At 41.2% G+C, this 27,127-nt stretch overlaps 1 protein-coding gene across 6 annotated transcripts in view; it reads right to left on the reverse strand.

The window, feature by feature from the left end:
* Esrrg (estrogen related receptor gamma) overlaps positions 1 to 27,127 on the reverse strand; it is a 635,772-nt gene that overhangs the window by 53,903 nt on the left and 554,742 nt on the right. For all 6 annotated transcript variants that reach the window (XM_008834811.3, XM_008834809.2, XM_008834810.2 and 3 more), the window contains 2 exons: positions 20,815 to 20,925; positions 16,574 to 16,735 (listed from right to left, as the gene is read on the reverse strand). In XM_008834811.3, coding sequence (XP_008833033.1) covers positions 16,574 to 16,735; positions 20,815 to 20,925 — 273 coding nt within the window. The remainder of the gene's footprint in view (positions 1 to 16,573; positions 16,736 to 20,814; positions 20,926 to 27,127) is intronic.

Raw genomic sequence — 27,127 nt, forward strand, 5'->3', positions numbered from 1 at the left:
TTAAATAATTTTTAAAAATAGCACAGTAAAAAAATCAGTAAAAAAAAATTAAACATACCAAAATTTAATTTCTATAACATGTTCACTGATGTTAGGTTTGTCTTCAAGAAATATAGGATCTGCGCGGCCAGAGAGATAGCCCAACTGGTGAAAGGTTTTCCTTGCAGGCATGAGGACTTGAGTTTGATCCCTGTTGTACTGTGGCTCATTAATAAAGACAATTGTGGTAGGGCACACTTGTAATCCCAGTTCTGGGGAGGCAGAGACTCCCTGGCCAGCCAGCCTAGCAACCCACTTGGTAAGTTCGAGACCAGTAACAGACCCTGTATAAATAAAAGGTGAATGGCAACTGAGAAATGATACCCAAGGGTATCATCTGGTTTCCTCACACATGTGCACACTTGTGAACATGTACACACATACACTGCACAAGCATGAGCAGGTGCATACATATGCAATAAGTGTAGTACTCACATAAACTTATGGATAGACATGCAATGTGGCACAGCATTGATAAAGTTAAAATGATAATTTGCGGCTTTCTAATAGCATGCATAAACGACATATTCTTTGACCAACAGCTAGTGACAGTGATTACTAACACCACCAGACTGCAAGACAACCGAGTCATGGGTGTCAGTCCCAACTCTGTCTCGACTAGCGTGTGACCTTGGTCATTCAACTTTCTGTGTCTTGAGCAACTAAAAGCATTTTGTTTAATAGTCACTGAGTACACTGCAAACATTAGTGTCTCTCTGTATACACACCGTCTGAGACATATACTAACTGACTTCCTGGCATGTAGAGCCTCTAAGTTCAAAGACAGCAGGCTGCCCACTGCACCACTGAGCCTCCCCTCAAAGTGCCAGCTCTAATGTGCCGCCTCTAAGGTCCTTTCCAACTTTATAAACCCAGAGTGGATTTTAGAGAGAGGGATCTTGCTCTAATATTATTCCATTTATTTAAAAAGCGTGTCCCCCGTGTGTCTCATTGCACTTCCAAATGGACAAGTCTATTTAAACAGTTCTGGAAAAACTCTATTATAAAGCCCTTTATTTCAAAATAACAACAATTGGCAGAAACTGATCTGTAAAACCAGAAGCAATTACTCCATGTTTTTCCATGAAGGGTTAATCTAAGAAACTGTAAGTTGAGACAAACTGGTTTGAGGCTGTTCTTTCAGGAGTGCAAACCTGTGGTGAAGGTGTCTGGCCACTGGATTGCACCGTTGACACTCAATCACCAGATAAGGGCAGCTTGAACTCTGCTGACCAGGCTAGGAGGAGGCAGTCCTTCTTTGAGCCCCCAGCTGCTCTTCTGCCCTCTATCCCTCGGCAGCTCAGGCCACCATGTACCCTGGCACAATCCTGCTGACTGGTGGAGGGACTTGTTTCTAGGTAATTAATCCTTTCCTAATGCAGGTTAAGCAGGTAGGAAGCTTCCCCCACACCAAGAGGAGGTAGATGCTCTTTGGAGATGCCCCTAGAGTGATGGGATTTCATTGGGGTCACATGATTCCCTGCAGCTGGACAGGCTCTGATGCTGACCTGCACATTCAATTACCAATGTGCTTCATCTATCGCTAGCTGAAGAAATCATTTTCCCCTTCTAAATTTTATGTTAGCAACCTGCATTGAGGATATCATACCCACAAAAGCAAAGTTATATGCTGAATAAACACTGGGAATTTGGGGGTTAACTGAGCTGAACTGACAACTTTCAGAATAAACAGAAGTTAGGATTTATCTAATCAAGCCCCCCTCCCTTCTCTCTCTCTCTCTCTCTCTCTCTCTCTCTGTGTGTTTCTGTATGTGTGTATGTGTGTGTACATATGTGGGCAGGTACCTGTGGGAGTGTCTGTGTGTAGGCCAGAAGACAACCTTGAGTGTTGTTCCTTAGGCACCATCTACCTTTTTGTTTTGTTTTGTTTTTAAGAGACAGAATCTCTCACTGGCTTGGAACCTACCAAGTAGGCCAGGTTGGCAGGCTAGAATTTCTGGGAATCTACCTGTGTCTGTTTCTCCAATGCAGGGATGACCAGCATGCACCACCACTATGCCAGGATTTTTAAAAATGGGTTACTGGGCCTTCAGAGATAGCTCAGGGGTCAAGAGCTATGGCTGCTCTTGGAGAGGCCCTAGGTTCTATTCCCAGTACCCACATGGTTGCTAATAACCATCTATTCCAGTTCCAGGGAATGTCTTCTGTCCTCTGAAGGAACTGCCTGACATGGGGGCACTTACATACATGCAGGCAAAATACTCATACACATAAAATAAAAATAATTAATTAAAATTGGTTCCTGTAATGAAACTCATTTTATCCACTGAGCTCTCTCCAGCCCTTTACACTTTCTCTTTAACTAAGCTGCATGCACTAGTACCCTCTAATTTATATCCTAATATACTGAGCTGTGGTCCAGGGGCGGAACAAAGAGGAAACAGCTCTTACCATTTGTGTAGTAGATACATCATCCCTCTCTCTTTCTCCTGGGGGCATGGAAACTAGCTGGTACAAACTAATTAAAACTAAAATTTAATTTAATTTAATTTTAAAATTAAAATTAAAAACTAGAGTTGCAGACTCCTATTTCAGAAAATAAAACCATAGAATTTTTTTCTGATAAAAGAACTTTTCTTAGAAAAATGCCAAGGTATTTATGAATAAATGGAAGTACTCATAAACTGCTTAGGGTGTTTTGTCAATCAAAGCGCCTTTGACTACTTAAAGAATTCTATTAAATTCTTCTGAATGAGGTCATTTCTGATGATTGATACCTAGGCTGAACTGAGGAGGAAACAACATGATTTTAGAGAAATAACATGCGTGGAGCTGATTTGTGAAAACATCATCCACAGAGGCCCAGTGAGTCACTGCGAATGGCAGCTAGCTTTCCTGTTAAACTTGCTGAAAATAAAGAGAATACTGAAAATATATAGTTAAAGTCTCCAAGGACACCTTGATTACACACACACACACACACACACACACACATATTCTATATACCTAATATGTATGTTATATATAAAGTTTATGGTTAATAAGGAAAAGTCATAGCAGGTGTGAAAGAGGCATCTGGAGAGCAAAAGGAAACCACAGCTCTCCCCTCCCCTCTCCTCTTCCCCTCACTACTCTGATAATCCCTCAGCAAAGGCAGTGCAGTTGTCTACTAGAGCTCAGTATTCAAACACCTCCCTGGAACTCCTCATAGCTCCTCCCCAAGCACTCAGCAAAGCACAAGAAAACCTCCACATCTACACTGTTTCTCTCTCCTTCCTTCCTTCCTCCTTCCTTCCTCCCTCCTTCCTTCCTTCCATTCCTCCTTCCTTCCTCCTCCCTCCCTCCCTCCCTTCTTTCTTTCTTTCTTTCTTTCTTTCTTTCTTTCTCTTTCTTTCTTTCTTTTCTTTCTTTCTTGGTCTTTTTGAAACAAGTTCTCCCCGAAGCCCCAGCTGTCCTGGAATTTGCTATATAGAACAGGAAACAAGTTCTTCCTGAAGCCCCAGCTGTCCTGGAATTTGCTATGTAGACCAGGCTGGCCTCGAACTCACAGATTTGCCTGCCTCTGCCTCCCGAGTGCCGGGACTACAGGCGTGTGCCACCACGCCCTGCTTGTACCATCTCTCTTTATATATCAAAACTATGCTTTGTATCTCAAACCTGATGGCCACTTATTCTGAATCTTTGAACAACACAGATGTAGGCCTACTCAGTCATATGGAAAAACATGCTCAAGGACAGTGTTATTGGGGAAGGGTGTACAGAAGGACAGAGTTACGTGACTTTTCTATAATGTGCTTTGTGATCTAGCATTTTACCCTGATGGTGATGAAAGAGTTTTATTCTTGACAATGAGCACACACACGCACACACCCACAACCACACATCATTCATGCATATACTTGCATGCACAACATACATTCACATTATTACACAAACCCATACACATACCACCCATACACACACAAACACATACGTACATGTACGCATACACATAAAATCATTTTCAAGTTGACTACCCTATTTTGTGTAAGACGACTTCAATATTTCCCTCAGCTTCTTTCTAGTTTCCATAAACTAATTTCAATATGCTTCAACCCGAACTGTGCACTGATACTTCTCTATAAAATGAAAAATAATGTATCAGAAATTCAGAGCACACATTCTTTCCAAAAGAAAAGTCATCATTTTTAAAATATTAAATAAATCACTTCTGTGTTTCAAAGTGTTTTTAAACAGCTCGTGTTCTACAGAAAACTCTTCCTCTGGTTCTGAAGTCTCCAGCTGCCTTACAATTTATATCTCTTCCCTTGGCTTTTTGTTTTTCTGCCATTTTCCCAGAATGTCAAAGTCAATTTAGTGCATTTCACTTTGCTGAATAAATCAGAGGCGAAATCCTTGCTAAAAGTGAAAATTTGATTTGCTAAAAGGAGCTTAGGGCAACTATTAATCAATATATCCAGAGTGTCAAAGCCAAGGCCAGGACAGACGTGCATTCATCTGGAGATTGGCTGAGGCAGATAAAGGAGGGACGCAGGGAGAAAGTGCAACCGGCCCCTAAAGGAAGTGGGGTGAGGGTTGGAAAGGGGTCACCAAGGAGCAGGGCAAAGCAGAATGCTCCGTGTGCCCGGGTCTGTGGTCCACCCTCAAGGTTTCTTAGTAGAGGTGAAAAAGCGACTGTAATCAACCACTTAGGCATATGTGGGTAAATTAGGCTTTTATCTAGCAATTTTCCCACAGCACCCAAACTGTTTTCTCTTTTTAACTCATCAGTCGTTTTGAGAACAACCCAAAAGGCTGAGGTAACAGCTCCATTAATAAAAGAGGAGCCTATCAGGAAAGGAATTTCTTTCAGGTGTGCAGGGTTCCTGCACTCTGATAAGCCTTGGGATCATTTCATGCTTCTCAAAGAACATGGTACATTGTAAACTGAATGTCTAGATTCATCACTGCACTGTTCAGTAGAGCTTACTCATCACCATACACTGGAAAAAAATAAAATATTTTATGCCACAGAATCATGGAATTCCTTGACACTCAAGGATACAGCACTGTTATTTTCAAAAGAATTGAGTAATCTTTCTGTGTAAATGCATCCAAACACTCTCGTTTAACCCTTTTCAAATTATGTTTCATCAGATCACTCACGTTTGAAATGTTCAGAGGCGTTCTCCTGACTTCAGCAGGAGGTCACTTACCTCAGCCTAGATGCAAGTTTTCCGTGGCAGGGTCCTAGCCCAGGCCTCTAGTCCCAGGTTATGTCTTCCTCCATACTTCTTCATGGCTCTCAGGGAGAACACAGCCCTCAGAGCTCCACTGAGTTGCCAGCTTATCATTCTTAACTTCTCACCACACTGTGAGGCTCTGAGACACACAGCCCGTGTCATTCATGCATGACTATTCATGCATGTGCAGTGCCTTATACAGACCTTATTAAATGCTAACCTCAAGAAGGAAGGAGGGAGGTGTAAGCGGAAAGTGACTCCATTCTAGGCAGAGAACTAGCTCATTTATTTGTTTCTTTGCTGTTAGTTGGTTAGTTGCTTAGGCAGGGTCTCTGTAGCCTAGACTAGACTTGAACTCCTAGAAATTTTCTTATCTCAGCCAAGGAGTTCTATGTTTGCAGGCATGACCCACTACACCTGCCAGCCCACTCATTTTTGGTATAGTAGAAATTCTTCTGCAATTCACTTCTAATGCAGTTTACCACTATGTTCCAACCAAATTCATGTGACCCTACACGTAACTGGGGGTGGGGGTGGGGCGTCTGCTCTAGTCAAACAATCATGTCAAGACTTTCCCAACCACTACATAAATAGGTAAGTAGTGATGGACCTCCATTCAAATTTGTGATCAAGGATGCTTAGGGTACACAGCCAATCAGGCACCTAGTTTTTATTGGCTCAAAGATGCGGCATGTTTCCTTCTCTAGTCAACTTTCAACTTTTCATTCTGTAAATGTGCAGACAAAATTTAGAGCTAGGATGAATATACCCCATTATCCTTAAACTTGTTATAAAATGCCAGTAGGTACTCAAGGAGAAGTGACAAAACGGGGTGACAAGTCAACAGGGAGTGTGGGAGACAGACATAAAGAAACTGCTGGCAAAAGTATGATTTCAGGTTGATATAACAGGGCTATGAGTACTGCTACCCCCATGAGAGCCCACGCTCCTAACTCAAGTTTGCGCATCTATAAAGTGGGCAGTAAGGATTAACCTACCCAACTGCTATGAACATAGGCAGAGGCTGGTGAAAGTGCTTTGTAAGTGATGAAGGGCTATGTAAGCCGGCATGGTTATGGCATGGCTGCAACCCCAGCTGAAGCAAGATAAACTAGTTCAAGACCAGTCTGGACTGCCCTGGAAAACTGTCCCTTAAAACCAAAGAAACAGGCCAGCAAAACATACATAAATAATAGTTACTTTATATTTAAAGCTTAAGCTCAACAAGAAGGAGAGCTGAGTAATTCAGGTCTGAAACTAATAAGGTTATAAATCAAGGGAAGGAAGCACCACTAACGTATGCCTATCTATCTATCTATCTGTCTATCTATCTGTCTGTCTGTCTATCTATCTATCTATCTATCTGTCTGTCTATCTATCTGTCTATCTATATATCATTATCTATCTATCTATCATCTATCTATCTATCTATCTATCTATCATCTATCTATCTATCTATCTATCTATCATCTATCTATCTATCTATCTATCTATCATCTATCTATCTATCTATCTATCTATCATCTATCTATCTATCTATCTATCTATCATCTATCTATCTATCTATCTATCTATCATCTATCTATCTATCTATCTATCTATCATCTATCTATCTATCTATCTATCTATCATCTATCTATCTATCTATCTATCTATCATCTATCTATCTATCATCTATCTATCATCTATCTATCATCAATCAATCAATCAATCAATCATTTATCATTATCTATCTATCTATCTATCATCTATCAATCAATCATTTATCATTATCTATCTATCTATCATCTATCAATCAATCATCTATCATCTATCTATCATCTATCTATCATCTATCATCTATCTATCCATCATCTATCATCTATCTTTCTATCATCTATCATCTATCTGTTATCTATCAACCAATCATCTATCATCTATCTATCTATCTATCTATCTATCATCTATCTATCTACCTACCTATCTACCTACCTACCTATCTATCTACCTAACTGTAGATCTTTTAAATTTCCTATAGTACTGAACATGGAGTTATCTTTGTAGCTGACATTCAGATTTCATTCATGACTTACTATGAATTATGACTCAGGAGGTCATCATATGACTCCCTTTTGGTCACCGCTAGGCAATAACAAGGTGGGTAGAAAATGTTTTGGGGGCGCCCACTAACCAGCAAGAGAAAAGCTGGAGAGGGGTCATGTGAGTCGAGGAAACAGCGTGATGACAGTGCACAGAGGGTCCACTGCACGACTACTCCTTGAAGATGAGAACAACCAACCACTGGCTCCAGATAGAGCACCAACTACAGACTGAGGAAATGATTCCTATCAAGTCTAGCTGGCTGACTGTGGTGGTTTACAATGGCTTCCAACCTGACAGGATCTAGAGTCGCTCAGGAGACAAGCCTCTGGGCGAGGGAGATTCTGGGAGGGAGATTCTAAACTTAGGTAAGACGACCCACTGTAAATGTGGGTGACATCATAGGCTGGGGCCCTGGACTGAGAAGGGAGGAGAAAACAAGCTGAGCCCGAGCATCCATCTCCCTCTGCCTTGTCACTGCTGACACAATGCACCCGCCATGTCTTCCCCTCCACGATGGACCATATGCTCAAACTGTGAATGAAAACAAACCTTCCCTCCATTTGACTTTTTTTGGTCAAGTGTTTTATCATAGCATTGAAAAGGTAACTAATACAGTAAACCATTGAGTGTGTAGGCATTATTGACAGGTACATAAGTGCAGATTATACACAGTAGCATGTTGCAATTCAAAGATAGGTACATTACCACAAAGTCTCATCCCAGCATGGGTGAAAACTCCTGAAAGTTGAATCACTGGAGCCCACTGCACAATCTGCAATCAGCCCCACTGAAGACTCTCTTCTACTCCAGCAATGGTTACTGTTTATATAACCTGAAGGAAGAATCTTGTGAGGCTTAGAAAGTACCTGAGTCTTCTAAGGTTTCAAGCAGCTCAGATTCAGAGCAATCCATGACTATCAGCCCTGGGTTATAGTTGAGGCTCCCATGCGGAATATAGGATTCCCCCACCTCTATATGAACAATCAGACCTGAGAGATATCTTCCACTATCTCTAGCTCCCACTCTCCCTCTTGACTGATTCTTCCTATGGGTTCCAAGTTATTGATTCCAGAAAGGGATCTTTAGCATGAATCTGATTTGTATTCTCTTACCTTTCTGTCTAATCACCTATAAGAATTAACAAGTCAAAAACATCTCATCTTCCTTTTTTCTCAAATTTTCTGCCAAATCAGAGGCGGTGAGAAAGACTGCATTATCATGTCTTTTTCACAACATAATTCTCTTTGTGAGCAAGTTCTCTCCGGACAGGAAGCCGAGCATCAGTTGTAGGTCTGCTATCCTCAGAAAAGATCACAAAACACAGGCATTCTTAAGATCCCATCTCAGGGGTGCTGCTTTCAGGAATGGCAACTGTTCCCTAAGCCATCAGCTGCTTTAGGGGTACCCCCATATTCATATGGTGGACCCCATTCACCAAAGAGGGATGCCACCTCACACAATGCAGAAGACAGCTACCCTGGGTTTTCTCTCCAAGGACATTCCATCCTCAGATAGCTCACCCTCAGTTGCATATTTATGACCCATCTCACTGGTGATGCAACTGCTCCTTCCCTAATTGATCTTGGGTTCTGTCAACTCAACCTTTGTTATGGTATCAGTTATGTCGTGTGACTTTTCCTGGAAAGACACAAAGAAATGTCTGTGCACCGCAGCATCGGCACCAATGACAGACCAAAGAAACAGTTCCAACCGAGTCTGGCTTGGTGCACAAATGAGTTACTGAAGTTATTTACAAGATCACGAGGGACATGTTATTGATAGTAGCATAGTTTGTTCAAAGGCGGGTACACTGACTCATCAAAGATGCTTCAATTGGGTTCACTTGCAGACAGCTCTATTGGGGAGTCCTGCTTCCCCAGGAGTTGTTCAATATTTATCTAATGGCAAGGAGTGGCCTTGTGACTCTCCTAACTTTCTAAGTTTCCAGAAACCTACACATGTTGCTAGTTTCCTGAGCCTTATGAACTTCCCTTCTCTCACAAGAAGGGAAAGGAAGGTTACAGTTCAGAGGGTATATGCACACAGCAGGTCATTCACAACAGCTCTGGGGAGGACAGGAAACACTTTTAGTAATCTGTGTGTTGTCTCTGGGATATGGTCTTTGCTAAGGAAACTGTGATAGGTCTTTGTTGATTTACATTTTCATTCCTGGCCAGGGCAGACAGCTGACACAAAAAGTCTCTCGATGGATACTTCGAGAACCTTCTTGCATGATGTATTTCTTAACTCATGAGCCCCTATTTCTCTATGGCAGCTGCAGCTTCCAGCTTCCAAAACTGATGGACACACTCAGTAACTTAAAGTTTGCCCAAGGAAGATAGACGAGATTTTGTAGACTATGATGATCCTTCCTACCTTGGAAAGGATGACAATAGTCACACAATGACCTCCTGGCTAGTTTTCCCTTTCATGCCAAAATAGAACACTGTTCTGAATATAATTCTGAATCAATTCTGTGAATCATACCTTTTGGATAATTTGGTTTTAGTGGCACAAAAAGTATGTTGTATGTGTTAAAACTTCCCAATAAAAGCCAGCACTGTACACCTTACATTTAGATTATGCTTCATAATTCACAAATTAACTATACACAGGTATGGTGGTTTGAATGAGAAGCGTCCACCACAGACTTGTGTTTTGAATACTTGGTCTCCAGATAGCGGTACTGTCTGGGGAAGTTATGGAACTTTTAGGGTATGGAAGCTTGGTGGAGAAAGTATGTCACCGAGGGGTAGGCTATGAGACTTTATAGCCATGCCTAACTTCGAGTTCTTTCTCTCTGTTTTCTGTGTGTCAGTGAAATGTGAACAACCAGCTTCCTGCTCGTGAAGTCTGCCGCCTTGCCAACGCCACCTTTACCAAATCTAATCCTCTGGAACCCTGAAATCTTAAGCCAAAACAAACTTTCTCCCTGAAGTTGCTTCTGGTCATTGTATTTGCCACAATGGCAGATAAGTAACTAACACAATTGGTATATAATTTCCATGTAGATTTTCCCTCACTTGATTTAATATCACAACATTGAACAACTTTCAGCTACAGCTCATCTTCTTTTATTTTATATTCGGAAGCTTTTATTGTACAGGAATAAAGAGACATTGCTATTTGGTACATTAAGCATAATCTCTAAATAATTAGCCACTGAATAATCTTACAACTTTGTCTTATTAATTGTAAGGGCTTTGGGACTTATATTTAACTTTTCTCTGCTTATCTAACCATTATATAAACAGAAAGAAAAATAATCCTGAGCTAAAGAGACTGAAATTGCTTTGATTCATTCATAGCGAAGTATAAATCACTGCCACATGTAGACTTAGGGGAAGGTAGAACCCAAAGGACAATTAAACGTTTGTGCTGTACACATTTTAAATCAACTATCAAAAAACATTTATCAAGTTCCAATGGGATAGACTCAAAACAAGTGCAGCTTACATATGGTGTGGTTCACTCTTAGTAGGAGCCTGCTTCTTTTTTTAAAATATTTTATTTTTTATTTTATTTTATGTGTATGAGTATATTGCCTGCATGTAGGTAAGTGCACCCGTGTCGTGCAATGCCCACGGAGGACAGAAGAGACTGTCGGATCCCCTGGAACTGGAGTTATGGACAGTTGTTGGCTGCCACGTGGGTGTTGGGACTCAAATTCAGGTCTTCTGCAAGAACAGTCAGTATTCTTAACTGCTGAGCCATCTCTCCAGCCCCATCAGCCTGCTTCTTAAATATCAAATCACAATCACATACATTATACCTGAAAACATGTTGTATATAGTGAATGGAAAACATTACTTCTGCACAGTTTTATGCTTTTACACAAATCTCAATAACTAATGCTGCTGAAAGTTTAGAAGTGGGGATGCTGGGCCAGAAGTACTGCTGTCAGTTTGAGGTCAGACTGAGACATGAAGTGAGTTCCAAGCTAGCCCCGACTCTGTGAGGCTCTCTCAAAAGGCCAAGGGGGTGAGGGTGGGGCTGGAAAGATAACTCAGAGGTTAAGATCACTTACTGCTCTTACAGAAGACCCAGGTTCAGTTCCCAACACTCACATCAGGCAGGTAACAACTGCCTGTAATTCTAATTTCAGGGTATCTGATGCCCTCTTCTGGATGACGAGGGCACCTGTACACTTGTGGTGCATGTAAGCTTATGCAGGCACTCACCCATACACATAAATACAAATCGGTAAATAATTTTTTAAAAAGAAAAAGGATATGGCTAAGCAGTTCCCAGGCTTGGCTAAAGTCCTCCTTGGTGAATAGATAACTTACTTGTCCTGTTAAAAACAGGCAAGGCTCACATTGAGCAAGGTGCACAGCTCAGTTGGAGAACATTTGCCTAACATGAGCAAAGTCCAGGTTCAGTCCCTTGCAGTGCAAGAATAAATACACTAAATTAATTAAGTTTTTGAAAAGAAAATGTAGACAGGGTGACCTGAAAGTTTGCCTTATTTTTTTTCTCAAACACATTCATTCAGTTCATTGTGCAAATATCTTTCTGTTCTTTTAAAGTAAGCAGTCTGACAAGATCTGTAAATACACTTGGTCAGCTAATGTGGGCTATGCTTTCTTAAGTGCCAGCTAAGGAAGCCCAGGCTGCATTTTGCTAACCAAGTTCTAGTACATAATAATATTTTAATCAGCCACAAAGAGCAATAAGAGATCTGACCATGGGGCTGATAACTGTCTTATCTCACCCTGGGAAACCTAGCTCTAATATTTGACAGAGCCACCGTTACTTGGCAGCCCATTCTAAGAAAGCCCAACAATGGAGAGGGGAGTGGAGGGTGCAGAGCCTCCGTATCTACATAAAAGAGATTAGAGGCGACAGCGTTCCATTTTACAGCTCAATCATATTGTGTTAGCATGCGCTTATCCGAGCGCGGACGAAATTGAAAGAGAAATAAAAAAGAGCCAGGCAGATAGGAACCAGAAAAGCAAGGCATGAGCAATTTCCAAGGGTATAAAAGGATGCTAATGGCGGGGCCCTGTCATTCTTAAAAAGGGCTATTAGGGCACCATCATCTGTTCTTGTGCCCTTATGCTCCTCCAATGAAAGTCAAGCGTTTTCCAAAGCCCTTGTGGTCTTTTTTCTTCTGTAGATAAAGTGTGGTCATGTTTCATAACCACCACACTTTCCCATTGATGTGATATATTAATGTAAGCCAACTAATTCTATTTACTGATAAAATCCTTTACTCCATATGTATTTTGCTTCAATATATTTTGGTAGAATTCTTCACTTTTCGAGGCTGAGGCAAGTGTACAAAAGCAGATGCAGAGCAATGAGGAGGGCTGCTGCTGATCTGATCTAAGATTCAGAACTTCTAGTATGGTGGGACTATACACAAACTAAGAACAAAGGCTTCGATTTTAGTGTGTGCATGCAAACGAGTGTGTGTGTGTGTGTGTGTGTGTGTGTGTGTGTGTGTGTGTGTAAGTTGACTTCCATTTTAACATAAGTGCCATAAACGCAAAGTTCTAAAGTTAAGTTAAAGGGAAATTTCAGTTCTGATCTGGCTCCCACTCCACTCATTAAAAGCACAGTTTTACATGTGATTCTGATCCTAACAATCTCCTGGCCTCTGCTTCCCCAGCCCATGCCCCACACAATGGACTGTGGTTTTCTGACACCCATGAAGCGAGCATACCTTGACATGGCAGTGTCCTCTCTGACTACCTCCTAACTCTGTATGACACGTGTTGTTAAAAAAAAATTAAGAAGGATTTCAGTTCATTTTTGTTTTGCTAATCCCTTTCTGAAAGCTGTCTTTCCTTTGTAATCATTTAAAATACCCTGGGGCCATCGGGAACATTGGAGCTGTGAGCTCTCTTGCCACAGCGACCTGCTCCTCCTTTTACCAGGGAGAATAACCAGTTCTCACCAGACCCAAGCCTCTGCTTACAGCTGAGTGCATAATCGCACAATAATTGCTCCACCACTGGGAAAGGCTTTACTCATAGCTATTTGAAGCAACCATCTTCACAGAAGTAACCCAGCCCATGACTCTCTCACACTCGCCTGCAAACTCCATTTCTACTTAAAAACAAAGACTGCAAACTCACCCCTGACTTTACCTTATCCCAAGTTTGTGGTGGAGTTGCTGACTGCTTTATTACTGTTCTTTATTATAACAAGTCTAGATGGCATCAAGATACTGCCTTAAGGAGCCAAGCATGCTGGCACATGCCTTTAATGCCAGCATTTGGGTGACAGAGGCAGGCGGATCTCTGTGTGTCTGCATAGTGAGTGCCAGGCCAGTTGGGGCTACAAGGAGACCCTGTTTCAAAAAACAAACAAAAAATTGCCTTAAGAAATCTCTTAATTCAGGAAGACTTGAGCAGAGCTCACTGAACTAATTGGTGATCTGGAATATTTATTTATGTGTATGTCTGCATGTGCATGTATATGAACTGTATATGTGTGTGTGTGTCTGTGTGTGGCATATACCATGCATTGTGCATGTATATGTGTATATGTAGTGTCTATAGTGTGTGTGTGTGTATGTGTGGTGTAGTGTATGTACATACTGGGGTGTGTATGTGTGCTGTGTATATATGGTATATGTATGTGCTAGTTTGTATAGTCTATGTGTATCTGGGGTGTGTGCATGTGCACATGTGTGCTGTGTGGGGTGTATGTGTGTACTGGGGATATGTCTGTATGTGTGGTATTATGAAGCATGTGTGTGGTGTGTATGTATATGTGGTATGTATACATGGTATGTGTACGTGCATAATGTGCATGACGTATGTGTATTCAGGAGGTATGCACGTGTATTTATGGTATATGTATAGTGTATATGTTTAGCGGTGTGAAGGGAGGGGTGTATTTTGGGACACGGTCTCTTACTGAGCCTGGAACTCATCAGTTGGATAGACTGAGTGATCAGCAAGTTTCCTGGCTTGTCCTGTCTCCACCCTCCTGGCATTGGGGTCACAGACATGTGCCACCTGCCTGGCTGTGAGCATTGGAGCTCTGAACTGGTGTTTTCATGCTTGCATAGCAAGTACTTTATCTACTCAGCCCTCTCCCCAGCCCCACACAGTTGCTGTTGTTGTTTTGAGACATAGTTTCACTCTGTTCTGCAGGCTCACCCGAAACACACTATGTTAGTCCAGGCTGGCCCCACACTCCTGCCAGGTGTTCCACCTCTGTCTCTCATGTGCTAGGTGCTGGCACTGCACTTATGAGTTCACACTTGGCCTGAGTATGTTTTGAAGGTACTGCATGCATCTGGGAACTTAGATGAGTGTTTCTACCTCTTGGCCTCCATCTCTCTGTCCTTGAGGTGGGGATAATATGGCTGGAACAATGGATCTCAGTAGGGCAGGGCGGGTGGTAGCACTTTGTCCCCTGGCATCATACAGCAGTGTCTGAGGACATTTCCATTTGTTAAGGTGCTACTGGCATCTAGTGGGTAGAAGCCAGGGTGTTGCTAAACAGAACAGCCATCTCCAAACAGCAGTGTCAGTACTGCCCAGGTGAGGATGCTGGGCAGGAATGATGATATTTAAGATATGTGCATGTGTGTACAGGCTTGCATATGTGAAGTGACGTACAATATTCATGATATAGCTTGATTATCTAAAGAAGTGCCCATGGATGGACGCTTTTCCAAAAAAAAAAAAAAAAAAAATCTGTGTTTTGTTGTTTCTACTCTAAAAGCCCTAAATAAAAATTTCATTCCAAAGAAGTTTTCATATACTGTTCAGGAAGACTCTGGATACTTCTCTATCATCATCCCTAAATGTCTTATCTGTGCTGTTTTCCCAGCTTTTTGTGACATAGAGTTTCATTCTATGGCATAGGCTGATCCTCCTGCCTCAGTCTCCTGGATGGGTCACTGTCTTACCATTTAGGTATTCTTCCCCTTCTCTCTTTTGTGTAGATCATATAGACGTGGTTGCAATCTAAGCACAGTATCCACAGTCCACGTGGTCAAATTCACCTCCTCTTTTAGATGTAGCAACCCTTGTGTGGGTACTTTCTAATGCATACGCTCAAGTTTACCTATTTAACTAGTTTTGACTTAATTTGGAGTGCTTTATTAGCAAACAGTGTAAGACAAAGTAGCTGGTATAATACAGAGTGATGTTTAAATTAGTTTACAATTTGCTTGGTCTCATCCTGCACTGCACTGAACAAAGCCATTCAGAAATGTCAGCTGTGTTCCTAACCACTGTAACAAATTGTCGCCTGAATGCTGCACACCTAATGACTTCAAATTAGCTTCACCGCGATACCGCCTGACAGTTCGTTACGACTGTTAGCGACATGGCTGGCGTATCATGACCAATAAATTGGTTTCAGTGTGGGCTGGGAAAGGGACTTCCTTCAATTTGATTAAAGAAATCACTGTAGCATTCAAAGCATAAAAACAAACTAGTTTAAGGAGACAGAAATAAGTTAACTGTACCAGAAAAACATTGCTCCTCATTCAAAAACTTGTTTATAAACTATGCAAAAACCAAAGTCCAATGCAATGAAAATTAAATCTAGTAGAATGTTAACATTTTCAAAATGTGTGATCAGATAAATATTTTTGATATCATAAGATGGGCTGAGAAAGAAAATCAATCAAATATTATAAAATGCTAACTTAAAATTAGTGAGAATTTACCATAATAGTTTATCTTTTAGTTTTGTATATAAATTCATAATAAACATCTAACTGAAAACCAGGGCTAAGCTTAGATTTACGAAGAGAAACTCAGTTTAAACACTTATGACACAGAGCAAAATGAAGGATTCTTAAAAGAAAAAAGGCACAACAGACTACTGTGAGAATAACATTTTAAATCGAAAAGACAAACAGTAGAATTATTTCCTCAGGAAAAAAAGCTAAGGATTTTTTTTTCTTTTTCTTTTTCTTTTTTTTTTTTTTTTTGGTCTTTTTGAGATAGGGTCTCCCTGTAGCCCCAGCTGTCCTGGAACTCACTATGTGGACCAGCTAAGGAGTTTAAAAACAAAAAATTAATGGTTTTACAGATTACATTTTCTTTATCTGGTGATGGCAAATAGTGCCTTCATAGATGAAAGGAAAGCTTGACAATAGCTTAAGTTAGTACATACATATAATGCTTATAATTCCACTGAGCTCGATAAGGCTCCCAATGAAATATAAATGAACAACAGGAGATAGTTAAGAAATTACCCCATGAGAAAAATTCGAATTTGCCCCAATTGAGATCTAGAATCCAGAGTCATCTGCAACCTTTTGGTTTCAATTGCTTTTTCAGAAAATTTACCTGGAATATGCTTTGCCCAGCCAATGATAACCACCAACTCTCGGTCAGCCAGGTCACACAGCGTAGTGAGGGCTTTGATGTCACTGTCGGGGACCGTAGGGTCAGGCATGGCATAGATCTTCTCAGGTTCCGCCACCAACAAATGGGAGACAATCTTGTTATCTGCAGGGTCAGACCAGAACAATACAGTACCTTAATCAAAGGAACAACTTTTTTACAAACCCTAAGGTATTTTGTGTTTCCAAAAATAATTTAGGTAGCAAATAAATCCAAAATACTTCATCAAGGATCATTATATGAAGCTTATGCAATGTTCAAGAAAATTTCCAGAAAGAAATAAGCCACTGCCTTCACAGTGGAGAGCATACCCCTTTCTTCTTCGCTTTACCTGTGTTTCCTGGGATAAAGAATCTGTCCTGCAGGGAAAAAAATTTATAGCAGACATAGGAGAAGGTAAATGCTTTCTGAGTTTGCTATTTGAGTCTTAACTGGGAACTGGGGGAAGCAGATTAAATAGCATGCAATGCTTTAAATAAAAACCCATGGAAGAGCACTGAGTTATACACTAATGAACAAAGCAAAGACCCACAGATGCCTGTAGTCTTAATGGGCATAAAAGTCATTAATTGTCTTAATTCCTTTAAAGGAGAGCCAAAGGTCAGAGCCCTTCTGCCTGGGTGAATTACTGACTATGTAACTCCATCTCCTTGGGATGCATTAAGAAGGAACTGCTTTCCTGTCTCCTCTTTCCCACACACCCAGCAACCTTCCAAACACAGCTAATATCTGTTCCATAAAGACTGCCTTGCTCATATGTTACAGTGTATTCGCCTCTGAGCACCTAATTCTTTAATCTTGTATTTCCATCTGCTGTCCTTAGTTCATTCCCTGGTTCAGATTTATCTGTCTGAAATTTGTGATCTATGTTTCAGAGATCGTTCATAAAGTAAACACTAGAGACAAATGGAAAGCATCTCATGGAATGTGTTTCACTGCTCAGGGGCATGCGGGAGTTTATGGAAGGGTTGTAAAGCCTGACTAACAGAATGGTTTTTCTCCTTGGCCTGATTTTCAATTTCTGACTCTAGATGTGACACTTACCTCTAAGTGAAGAATCAGTCTGCATTATTTAAATATACTAGGTTCTGACATTCTAGAAAATCAGGGTTCTAAATGGAGTTTTTGAAAATAGAGCCCAAATTTCACCTGTACTTGCAAGACCGTTTAACATTCACTGTACGTTTTTAACTCCTTTAGCCCCAAATGAGATAATGAAGCAACAGGAAACTAATCAAAGATGTGCCTAGCACATTTTTCTGAAACTATACATGTTTTAATATAATATTTTATTAATTCTCTGGGACTTTCATATAACGCATCTTGATCATATTCAGCCCCCACTTCTCTGCCTAACTTCTTCCAGATCCTCCCCTCAAAATCCTAAGCTCCAGTTTCTTTTTATTAAAAAAGTAACTCAAGAAGTCCAATTTATGCTGACCATACACTCCCTGGGGGGGAGGGGCGGACAACCACTAGAGTGTGGCTACACCCTTAAACAGAACTGACTTTCCCTCTCCCAGAAGCCCCTTAGTCAAAGGTGGGGACTTATCAGCTTCAACCACCACCCCCCCATCCCCGTTAGAATGTTGACTGGCTTATAGTCTTAGGCAGGCAATCCTGAAATTCCTTATTTTAAAATGTGCTTATATGGCCATGAATTATGCTTACTTCGAATATCACCAATCCTTGACATTAACCTCAAACACTTGGGAGGAAATACTTCCAAATACCACACTTTCTAGGAAAGAATAAACTAATAATGCTATGGATGGTTTTATTTTGTTTGTTTGTTTGTTTATTTTTTGTCTTTTTGAGACAGGGTCTCCCTGTAGCCCCAGCTGTCCCGGAACTCACTACATAGACCAGGCTGGCCTTGAACTCACAAAGATCTGTTTGCCTCTGCCTCCCAAGTGCTGGGATTAAAGGCGTGTGCCACCATGCCAAATGCTTTTTTAACTTGTAAGATCTTCAAGGAGTTTTGTCTGTTTATTTTAAATCCCATGGAAAGAGTGTCCTGTATTTTCAGTTATTACGGGAAAAATTTCCAACTTCTATTGTTCTGATGATGCCATAAAACCTGCAGGCAACTCTTAGACTCTCGGGGTTGGAAGAAAATGTATCAGAATGTGCAAAAATGTAACCAACGGAAATCATGATTCTATATTATTTTTTCCACACAGCAGAAAAAAAAAAAGAAAAGAAAAAAGAAAAGAAAAGAAAGAAACCTGTTCTACCAAAGGCCATGGTTACTTCGCTTGAGGGTCAGACTGATTCAGCAGATGCTGGAAATGCCCATCACTCAGTGAGTGGAATAGCCAGCAGCACTGTTTCTAGGTAAATCTTATTTAATGTTTCCCTAATTAGAATCAATAGAACCCAATTTTCATTCTTGGGCCTTTGTAGTACACAAATGATCAGCCAGAGGTGTAGAAATCTCCCCAGCCGGGTTCCCAGCAAAGCCCCTGGTGTCTCCTGAAGCTTATCTGACAGGATCTGAAAATTAAGTTTTATAAATGTTTGTTACAAAAACACACTAATTGGATGGACTAAGGAAAATTAACACAGTGGCCTTGGCCTTTAGATAACGAGCAATGATTCATTAGTGTCCTCTTTATCTCTGACGAATGGAGCTCCTGAAATTGCAATAATCGTCTTAAAGGTACTTGACAAGCCACGTCCCAATTTTTCAGGTTTACACAGAGAAGGAGAGATGCTCCTCCATCGTGTGGACTTAGGAATGGCCTGCCACTCACTTTTTTTTTTTTTTTTCCCATGGAGGTTTTGGTCAATGTGTGCTTAAAATAAATGAGAAATAGGCCATCCTTATATTATTGAATCGAGGAATACTAACTCTCTAATGAAATTAAACATTAGTGTTTATTGCATTTTATTGTATTATCAGAAAGTTTTTAATTATAATGTGCAAAATCTGCTTAATGGACTCTTAGATTGTACCCACAGAATGCCAAACAGCTTACACGGGCTGAGGAAGGGCTGCCAGATTGGACAATTGAAGGTATAATCAACATAATGTTTTTTGGAAAGGCAAAAAGAAACTACGCCATATGTTCATTTAAGCTTTAATTTTATGTAAAATGGGTTGCTTTTCCTTTGACAGAGCTAAAATGTCTTTTCATTTACAGTTCAGGGTCTGCTTTATTTATTTAATGGAGTCCCAGATGCTGGCGTGGATGGTGCCCAGTACTGACTCCTCCTGGAGAATCTGAAATAGAAGTGGACTCTTGTTTTTCCCGGGAAGGCGCATCAAAACCAGACACATCTTCCCTGGAACTGCTGATGGAGTCACTGCCTCTGGTGAGTGTGATGTGTCTTCTGTGACACTGAGAGCTAAATGTGAGCGCTCCTCCACCAAAGCCCTTCTCGCTGCCTCTTCTGAACACCAGGCATAAACGTCTTCAGCACTAGCTCTGCAGCACAGCAGCTATTAACTGATTTCTCAGGAAATGGGATACAGCGATTGCCTCAATTTACACTCTAGCCCTTTTTAGTTAATGACAAAGAGAATGGGGTTTGCATTTGGGCAAGGTACCAGTCTTTCTTTCAAATTGCAACCTGGCATCATAAAACCATGGCTCTTTAAAAACAATTTATAACGCCCATAAGGCACCTGAGATGGAACCACCAACCTATGCTCGTTATTAGAAGAGCCCATTCTTTCTTTAATCTATTGCTAGCTAGTGTGTTAACCTTATATAGCTCCAAATTAATGAGGCCCCTAATGTATTTTCATTGGGAGGTTGAGCAGTCAAACTCATTTAGTTAGGGAAAACTACAAAAGTCACTTTCTTGTGAAATCTCAAAGTAACAGCTCCAATGAACTAATGATCGCAGTATGATCCATTTTATGTACCTCTGCAAATAAAGATAACCAGGAAATGTAAAATTCACACAGTATATGCAGTGCATTAATATGCTTAGGCTTCTACAGCATGACTAGATATAAACAGGGAGAACAGGGGAAAGGCATCGATATCTCTACAAGAAACAAAATACAGAACGTGAGTTGAGTTGACACTGCTCTTCACAGAGGTAGACCTAATGTTCTCCAACAACAAGAAGTCTCCTTGGAGACAGGAGGATGGGCATGCCAACCCTGAAGTGCACTGTGCCAACCCGGAGGACTCTGCGTCTGGGAAGCCAGGCACAGCTGTTGTACTTACATGGCTTTTTGGCTGGCTGCACCAGCTGAGGGTTCAGGTACGGGCTGTTCTCCGCATCTATTCTGCGCTTGTACTTCTGCCGACCTCCACGCACTCTGTCAAGACGCACCCCTGTGGGCAAAGACAGGAAGTGCTTACTGTTTGGGTAGTTACCTCAGAACTAGCAAATACATTTACAGCATCCCCCAGGAGTGCCATCTAGACACCAGAGCTCGGCATGGTCCAGGGCTACAGGAGAAAGGTAAAACAGTGGTGGTTAAAGCAGAGTCATCAGTGTTTGGAAACCATGGCCAGCAGCAGACAGCAGACCTGAAAGACATCCTCTACAGAGCCACCATAGTCATCATGTACGCATGGAGGCAAAGGCAAGACTTACAGTAATACAAGCAAGTTGCTTGCTAGTGCTAGTGTAGTTTCTCAAGCTGTAGACATCGGTATTCTGTACCCTCAACCTCAGCCTTTCCCCAAAGCTCAGCTTGTAGGATTCAGTCAATACAGAGACGAAGAAAAACGCAGTACTCCTCCAGCGACTTGTAGATTGAGTGTGAAAAAGAAGACCTGTGCGTGGGGTGGAGGAGGGGGGTTGTGTGATGGGGAGTGTGGAGGTGGTATTGATGTAAACCAAAGCAGAAGGGATTAACAACACTGAACATTTTCATTTGTAAAGAGAAAGCAGTGGGGAACAGCTTGCTGATAATCTAGCTCTGGCCTCTCTGTGATTGTAGAGTTTAGGGCAGGGCCATAGACATCTATCAAATAGAGAGACAATTAGCAAAGAAAGACTCCTCTGGGTTGCATGGTAACTGATACAGCAGTATAATGTGGTTCATTCAGTTGTCCAACCACACAATGTGTTATACATATTTTGGCATTTCTTAAAGTATTCAGAAAACAGGTTTCAAGAACATCTCACTATTGTGATTTTACTGTTAGGTTTGCCAGAACCATTCATATGCAAATGGACTCAGACTCCAGGAAGGAGATGCATATCACATACGATATTTTACAAGCCAAAGGAAGGCAGCTCAGAATATTTACTAACATGACGTGGAACCTTGAATTGTGGGTTAACTGACTTAGGGGAATTAGCTGGGTAAAGACTGATGTTCCTAAGGTGGGCATTTCACTCAAAATTTAAGGGTAATTAGGGATCCAAGATATTAAAGAAAACATGGTTTTTTATCCCATCTTAATGCTAGTCACGGCACAGCTGATTATATTTGAGTGAGACACACATGCAAGCAAACAATACTAGACAAAGTTTAAATTGTCGTATTGGCACGTCAGCACATAAGCAACATCAGAAGAGAACTTCAAGAGCAACTAAATGGATCTGACAACAAATATTAAAACAGGAAAGTTAGGTACAGCCTCTGAGTATTACTGAGGCCAGGCGTGACGGGGAAACACAGTGACCTTGGCTCAAAAAATGAAACAGGTTGTCTGGTTTGGTGGCAAGCACCTCGGTGGCCCAGGGCTGGTCAATTTCTGACAGTGAAGGTGGTCCAGCAGGAAACACCCACAGTCTAAGGAGATGGCCCATCCAGGAAAGTGCTTATAGCATAAGCACAAGGCTCTGAGTTTGACTGAAGGATGCCATGCAAAAAGCTGGGTGTGGTGGTACAACTGTAACCCAGTGCCTGGAGGAGAGACAGGACGATCTCAGGGATTCATTGGCCAGCCAGCCCAACCACAACAGAGAGCTCTGGGCTAAGTAAGAGAGCTTGTCTCATAAACTAAGGTAGAGGCAGGACAGTGATGGCTCAGCAGTTAAGAGCAGCAGCTGCTCTTGCACAGGACTTGGGTTTGGTTCGCAGCACCCACATGACTACTAACAATAGTCAGTAACTCTAGTTCCAGGAGATTTGACGCCCTCTTCTGGCCTCCAAGGCATTGCACTCACGGGTGTGTTAAAATACATGAAAGCAAAACACTCAAACACATAAAATAGAAGTATATAAATAAATTTAAAAACTAGGGTGGAGAGTGACTGAAAAAGGACATCTAACATTGGCCCCTGGCCTCCACACATACATATACATACGTGCACACACATACATACACACAAACACATGCATACACATACACCACACACAGGGACTTGGTTTTCCTGTGCTATAACCGGGTGTCTACTATTTCCATATGGACCTTGAATCAAGTCACTCAGCCACAGTCTCCCTGTGTAGGCACTTCTGTCATGTATGTGTAGTGTGTATATGTATGTTTTGTGTGTTGAGGGGGTATCTTAGCCAAAATGACAATGTCTGTGGAAAAATGCAGTAATGAAAATCTGTTAGTGTGCATATGCAAACATCCATTTTTTATGACATTGTACGGACAGATCCATCTTACATTTGAAGAGTCAAACTTTCTAAATAGTATGAAATAATCACCAAGACGGCATCTTTTTTCAACCTTGGAAACTGACTTGCAGAAATATTCCTATTGCTCTGACTGTGCCCCACAGGAATCTCTCATGTTTTGCGCTCCCTTCCCTGCCAGTTGGGTAGATCAGTAACTACCTATCCACCCACCACATCTTCATCTCCCCTATCCTGTTACCCATTCACCCCACACACACATCCATCCAGTTTCTAAACAGTCAGGAGCTTTCCATATACACCATGATTTTGCATTTTATTCACTAAAATAAAAATCAATTGGACAAAACATTCTTTTATGGCTTGTAATTTTATTTATATGATGGCAGGAAAAAAGACTAGATATTGATACACGTAAAACATGAAATTAATAATCCCATAGTAAAACTTGACAGAGACTCAATATGCAGAGAATATTCCGGCAAGTTTGAATGGCAATTAATAGAAAAAATTTCTGGAGTCGATAGATTTTAAAAGATCATAATAACAATATATATATATATATGAAGATTTCATTCCCTGTCAAAAGTAAGTATTGAAATTTTCAAATATTTCAAAGTAAAAAATATGTACCACTGCTTTCAATTTAGTTTCCATATCTGGAAAAATCTTTCCTTTATTTTCCATCTTTAGGGTTGATAACTATGTATGATTATTTACTACAGCCAACTACAATCTTGGAAAAAGCTTTAAACAAAAATCCTCCTAATACACAGTTGAAAATACTCCAAAGTCACATTATATCATTCGTCCATCTATTTCTTTACACTGGAGCAAAAATATCACCAAAGAAAAACAGCTCCTCTCCCTCCTGGATTCTGTTATAAATATATTTAGGCTTTAGTGACATAGTCTTAAGCAGAAGCTGGAGAGAAGGCTCAGCAGTTAAGAGCACTGGCTGCTCCTGCAGAGGACCTGCGCTCAGTTCCCTGCACACACGTGGCAGCTAACAACCACCTCTAACTCCAGTTCCAGGGGATCTGATGTCCTCTTCTGACCTCCACAGGCATTGCAAGACATGGGTACACTTACATACATGTAGGTAATACATTCATTCATACACATAAAATGTATTTTTTAAGTTAAGTCAGTCCCAAGTAGGTCTCTAAACATGTGGAAACAGTTTCTTTTTTTTCTGATTTATTGACATTAGACAGGCTTCTTCATAAGAGTGACAAAATATTCACTTATATTTTTGTTCATTTGCTTTTTTTGAGACATGGTCTCAATCTGTAGCCCCAAGATAAAAACCAAGGCAAGTTCCCATCTCAACCACAATAAATAAATGAAATGCTTTCCTTAAGTTCAGTTATAATTATACAATATGAAGTACAGAATTCATAATTTTTCAGTTAACCCTCTGCATATAAAAGGGTCAAAACCAGTTTAGCAAAAATAAACAATAATGCTATTTATGATCAGGACCTGGTAGAGTCAGCTTGGTTAGAATGAAACATTAATCTAATTCAAATATTTCCACCAAAGGTAACAAAGCCTGTCTTTCACACTTTTGCAATCTTAAATAAACAAATTCTGCTTCGATTTTACTTGTAAAGCACTTTTCAAAAAGTTTAAGCATGAGATATTTTTCCCTTAGAAAACAAGGCATCTGTGCTGTACAATGTTTGACATGCTTTGAAGTTAATTAAGGCAACAGATTTTCTCCTCATGTGGAGATTGCTTTATCTTTAAAAAATAAGAAAATAAGGGGCTGTAGGGATGGCTCAGCAGTTAAGAGCACTGACTGCTCCTGCAGAGGACCCGGGTTCGATTCCCAGCACCCCATGGTGGCTACGAACTGTCCTTAACTCCAGTTGCAGGGGAATCCAAAGCCCTCTTCTGACCTCCACAGCATTGCACAACACGGGTGCACTCACATACATGGAGGCGATACACTCATACATATAAACTAACAAATAAAATATTTTAAAAAATAAATAAGAAAATAAAAGATTTTACTGATCGGCATCACCTACCCACCCGCACCTTTCACAGCGCTTCCTCGGGTGCTGCCTGAGCCTGTCACAAGGGAACCGCAAAGCTCATCCATTGCACAAATTTACAAAATTGAGGAGGCGAGAGCAGGTGGAAGAGGAAAAGCAATGCTGTGAGAAACACACGCCAGGAGAGCTAAGGGAGGCCAGAAAGGTCTTCCTAGGTCAGCTCATTTCAAGCCAGCATTTTATGCTCAAATGCAGATTTTTATAATATTATGTAGTCCACAGTCCAAAGCAATTTCTCACAATTTTATTAGTGCAAAGTCAGAGGGATTTCATACATATACATAAATATCCACACACACATTTATATATATATATATGTATATATGCATGTGTGTGTATATCTCCCCTTCAAGAAGTAGAATAAAGGTGTCCTTGCTACATTTAGTATGTTGTTCCCAAGAAAAGTTTACTAATGGTAAGACCCCTGGAAGATTTCAGAAAAAAGCAAATAGTCCCATTAATGTAGGAAGAACTTGGAAATGATAGCTCATGAATGCTACACGACCAGCTGTGTTCGGTAAATGTTATTTACCACAGACAGTGTAGTCAGGGGAGAGCCTTAGAAAACACAAACTTCAGACACCACACAGTTGCATGCCTGGACCTCTCCCTGACACCCAGTTCTGCTTTGCTTTCTGCCTAACAGCACCCCACTTCTTCACTGTGGGAAGGCCCTATGTGACAATACCCTGGAAGCCACCTGCTGGAGATTTGGGGTTGGGGGCAGACTCATAGAGAAGAAAATGACCAGGAGGAGTTGCAGGAAGAGGCCTGCAGATTAGCAGAGCCCACCGGGCAGCAGGAGAGTCCGGGGTGGCTTCTGACGGGGCTCTCCCTGGGGACAAAATCTGGAGCAGAGCCAGTGTCCCTATTAGAGTCTCCATAGCAAGATGAGTGGGAATTGTTTGTACATGCATGTGGATGCTCCAGGGATGATCCCACCATGTTAAATACTTGCAGATCATCTTAGACGGTGAAGCAGACTGACCCCTAGATATTTTCTCAAGCTGCTATTACCCCCTCTCGAAGCAGACAGCAATGTGATTAAGCATGGCTTCAGGAGTGAGTTCTTTTCTTGCTGTTTCAACAGACGCTGCCTGTTCCTGCCTATATCCCCAAGTGTCTCCAGGGTTAACTCAGTGAACTGATTTATGTCTGGCCATTACTAGCTGAGGCCATCACTAGCACATATTGGCTCCTGAGTGTGTGTTATGTGTTCGGCTATCAGGATGAGTTGGTTTTTATATTAGCATGCAACTCATAACAGTCCTGTGAGGCAGCTGATATTTTCATCCCATTTCACAGATGGGAAGACTGTAATTAGTAAGAGGCAAACCCAGAGTGGCAGTTGGGAAAGATGGCTACATGGGAGATTACAAACAAATTACTGAAGTAAACTATAGTTGCACCATGACAGACACACAGGTAAAGAGGGAAATGATGAGCCAGATCAGACACAGTTGTTGGACTTGGAGTTTGCCATTGAGGTAACTGACTCACCCACAGTCATGAACAGACCCAGTGATGGAAAAAGAGACCAGGGTCTCAGCTTTCCTGTTTTTTCTTTCCCAGAGGCAAGTCTGGGAAATTTAAATTCCCAATATAAATTCCCTCGTTCCAGTTCTTCTGGAAAGAGTACTGCAAATTAGCCAAGTCCTTTTCTTCCAAAGCACAGAAGCAAAGTGATACCATAACCATGTTTTGCAGTCCAGAAGGGAGTCCCCAGTGGCCCAGGTTACAGTGGACATCCCTGGCTGATGATTACTGTTACCTAGGCTGCACTATTAGGGCCACAATGAGAGAATTCTTGGCGCTGATTTGTTTGTGTGTGGAAATACTATGTCTGTCGATAAGGAGAAAATACAAAAGAAGAGAAAAGGCATGTCCTCTAGGAAGGCTGGTAAAAGAGAGGAGAGGAGGGGAGGGGAG

This window comes from Nannospalax galili, unplaced genomic scaffold, assembly GCF_000622305.1.
Source record: "Nannospalax galili isolate Female #2095 unplaced genomic scaffold, S.galili_v1.0 scaffold657, whole genome shotgun sequence".
Lineage (NCBI taxonomy): Eukaryota > Metazoa > Chordata > Mammalia > Rodentia > Spalacidae > Nannospalax > Nannospalax galili.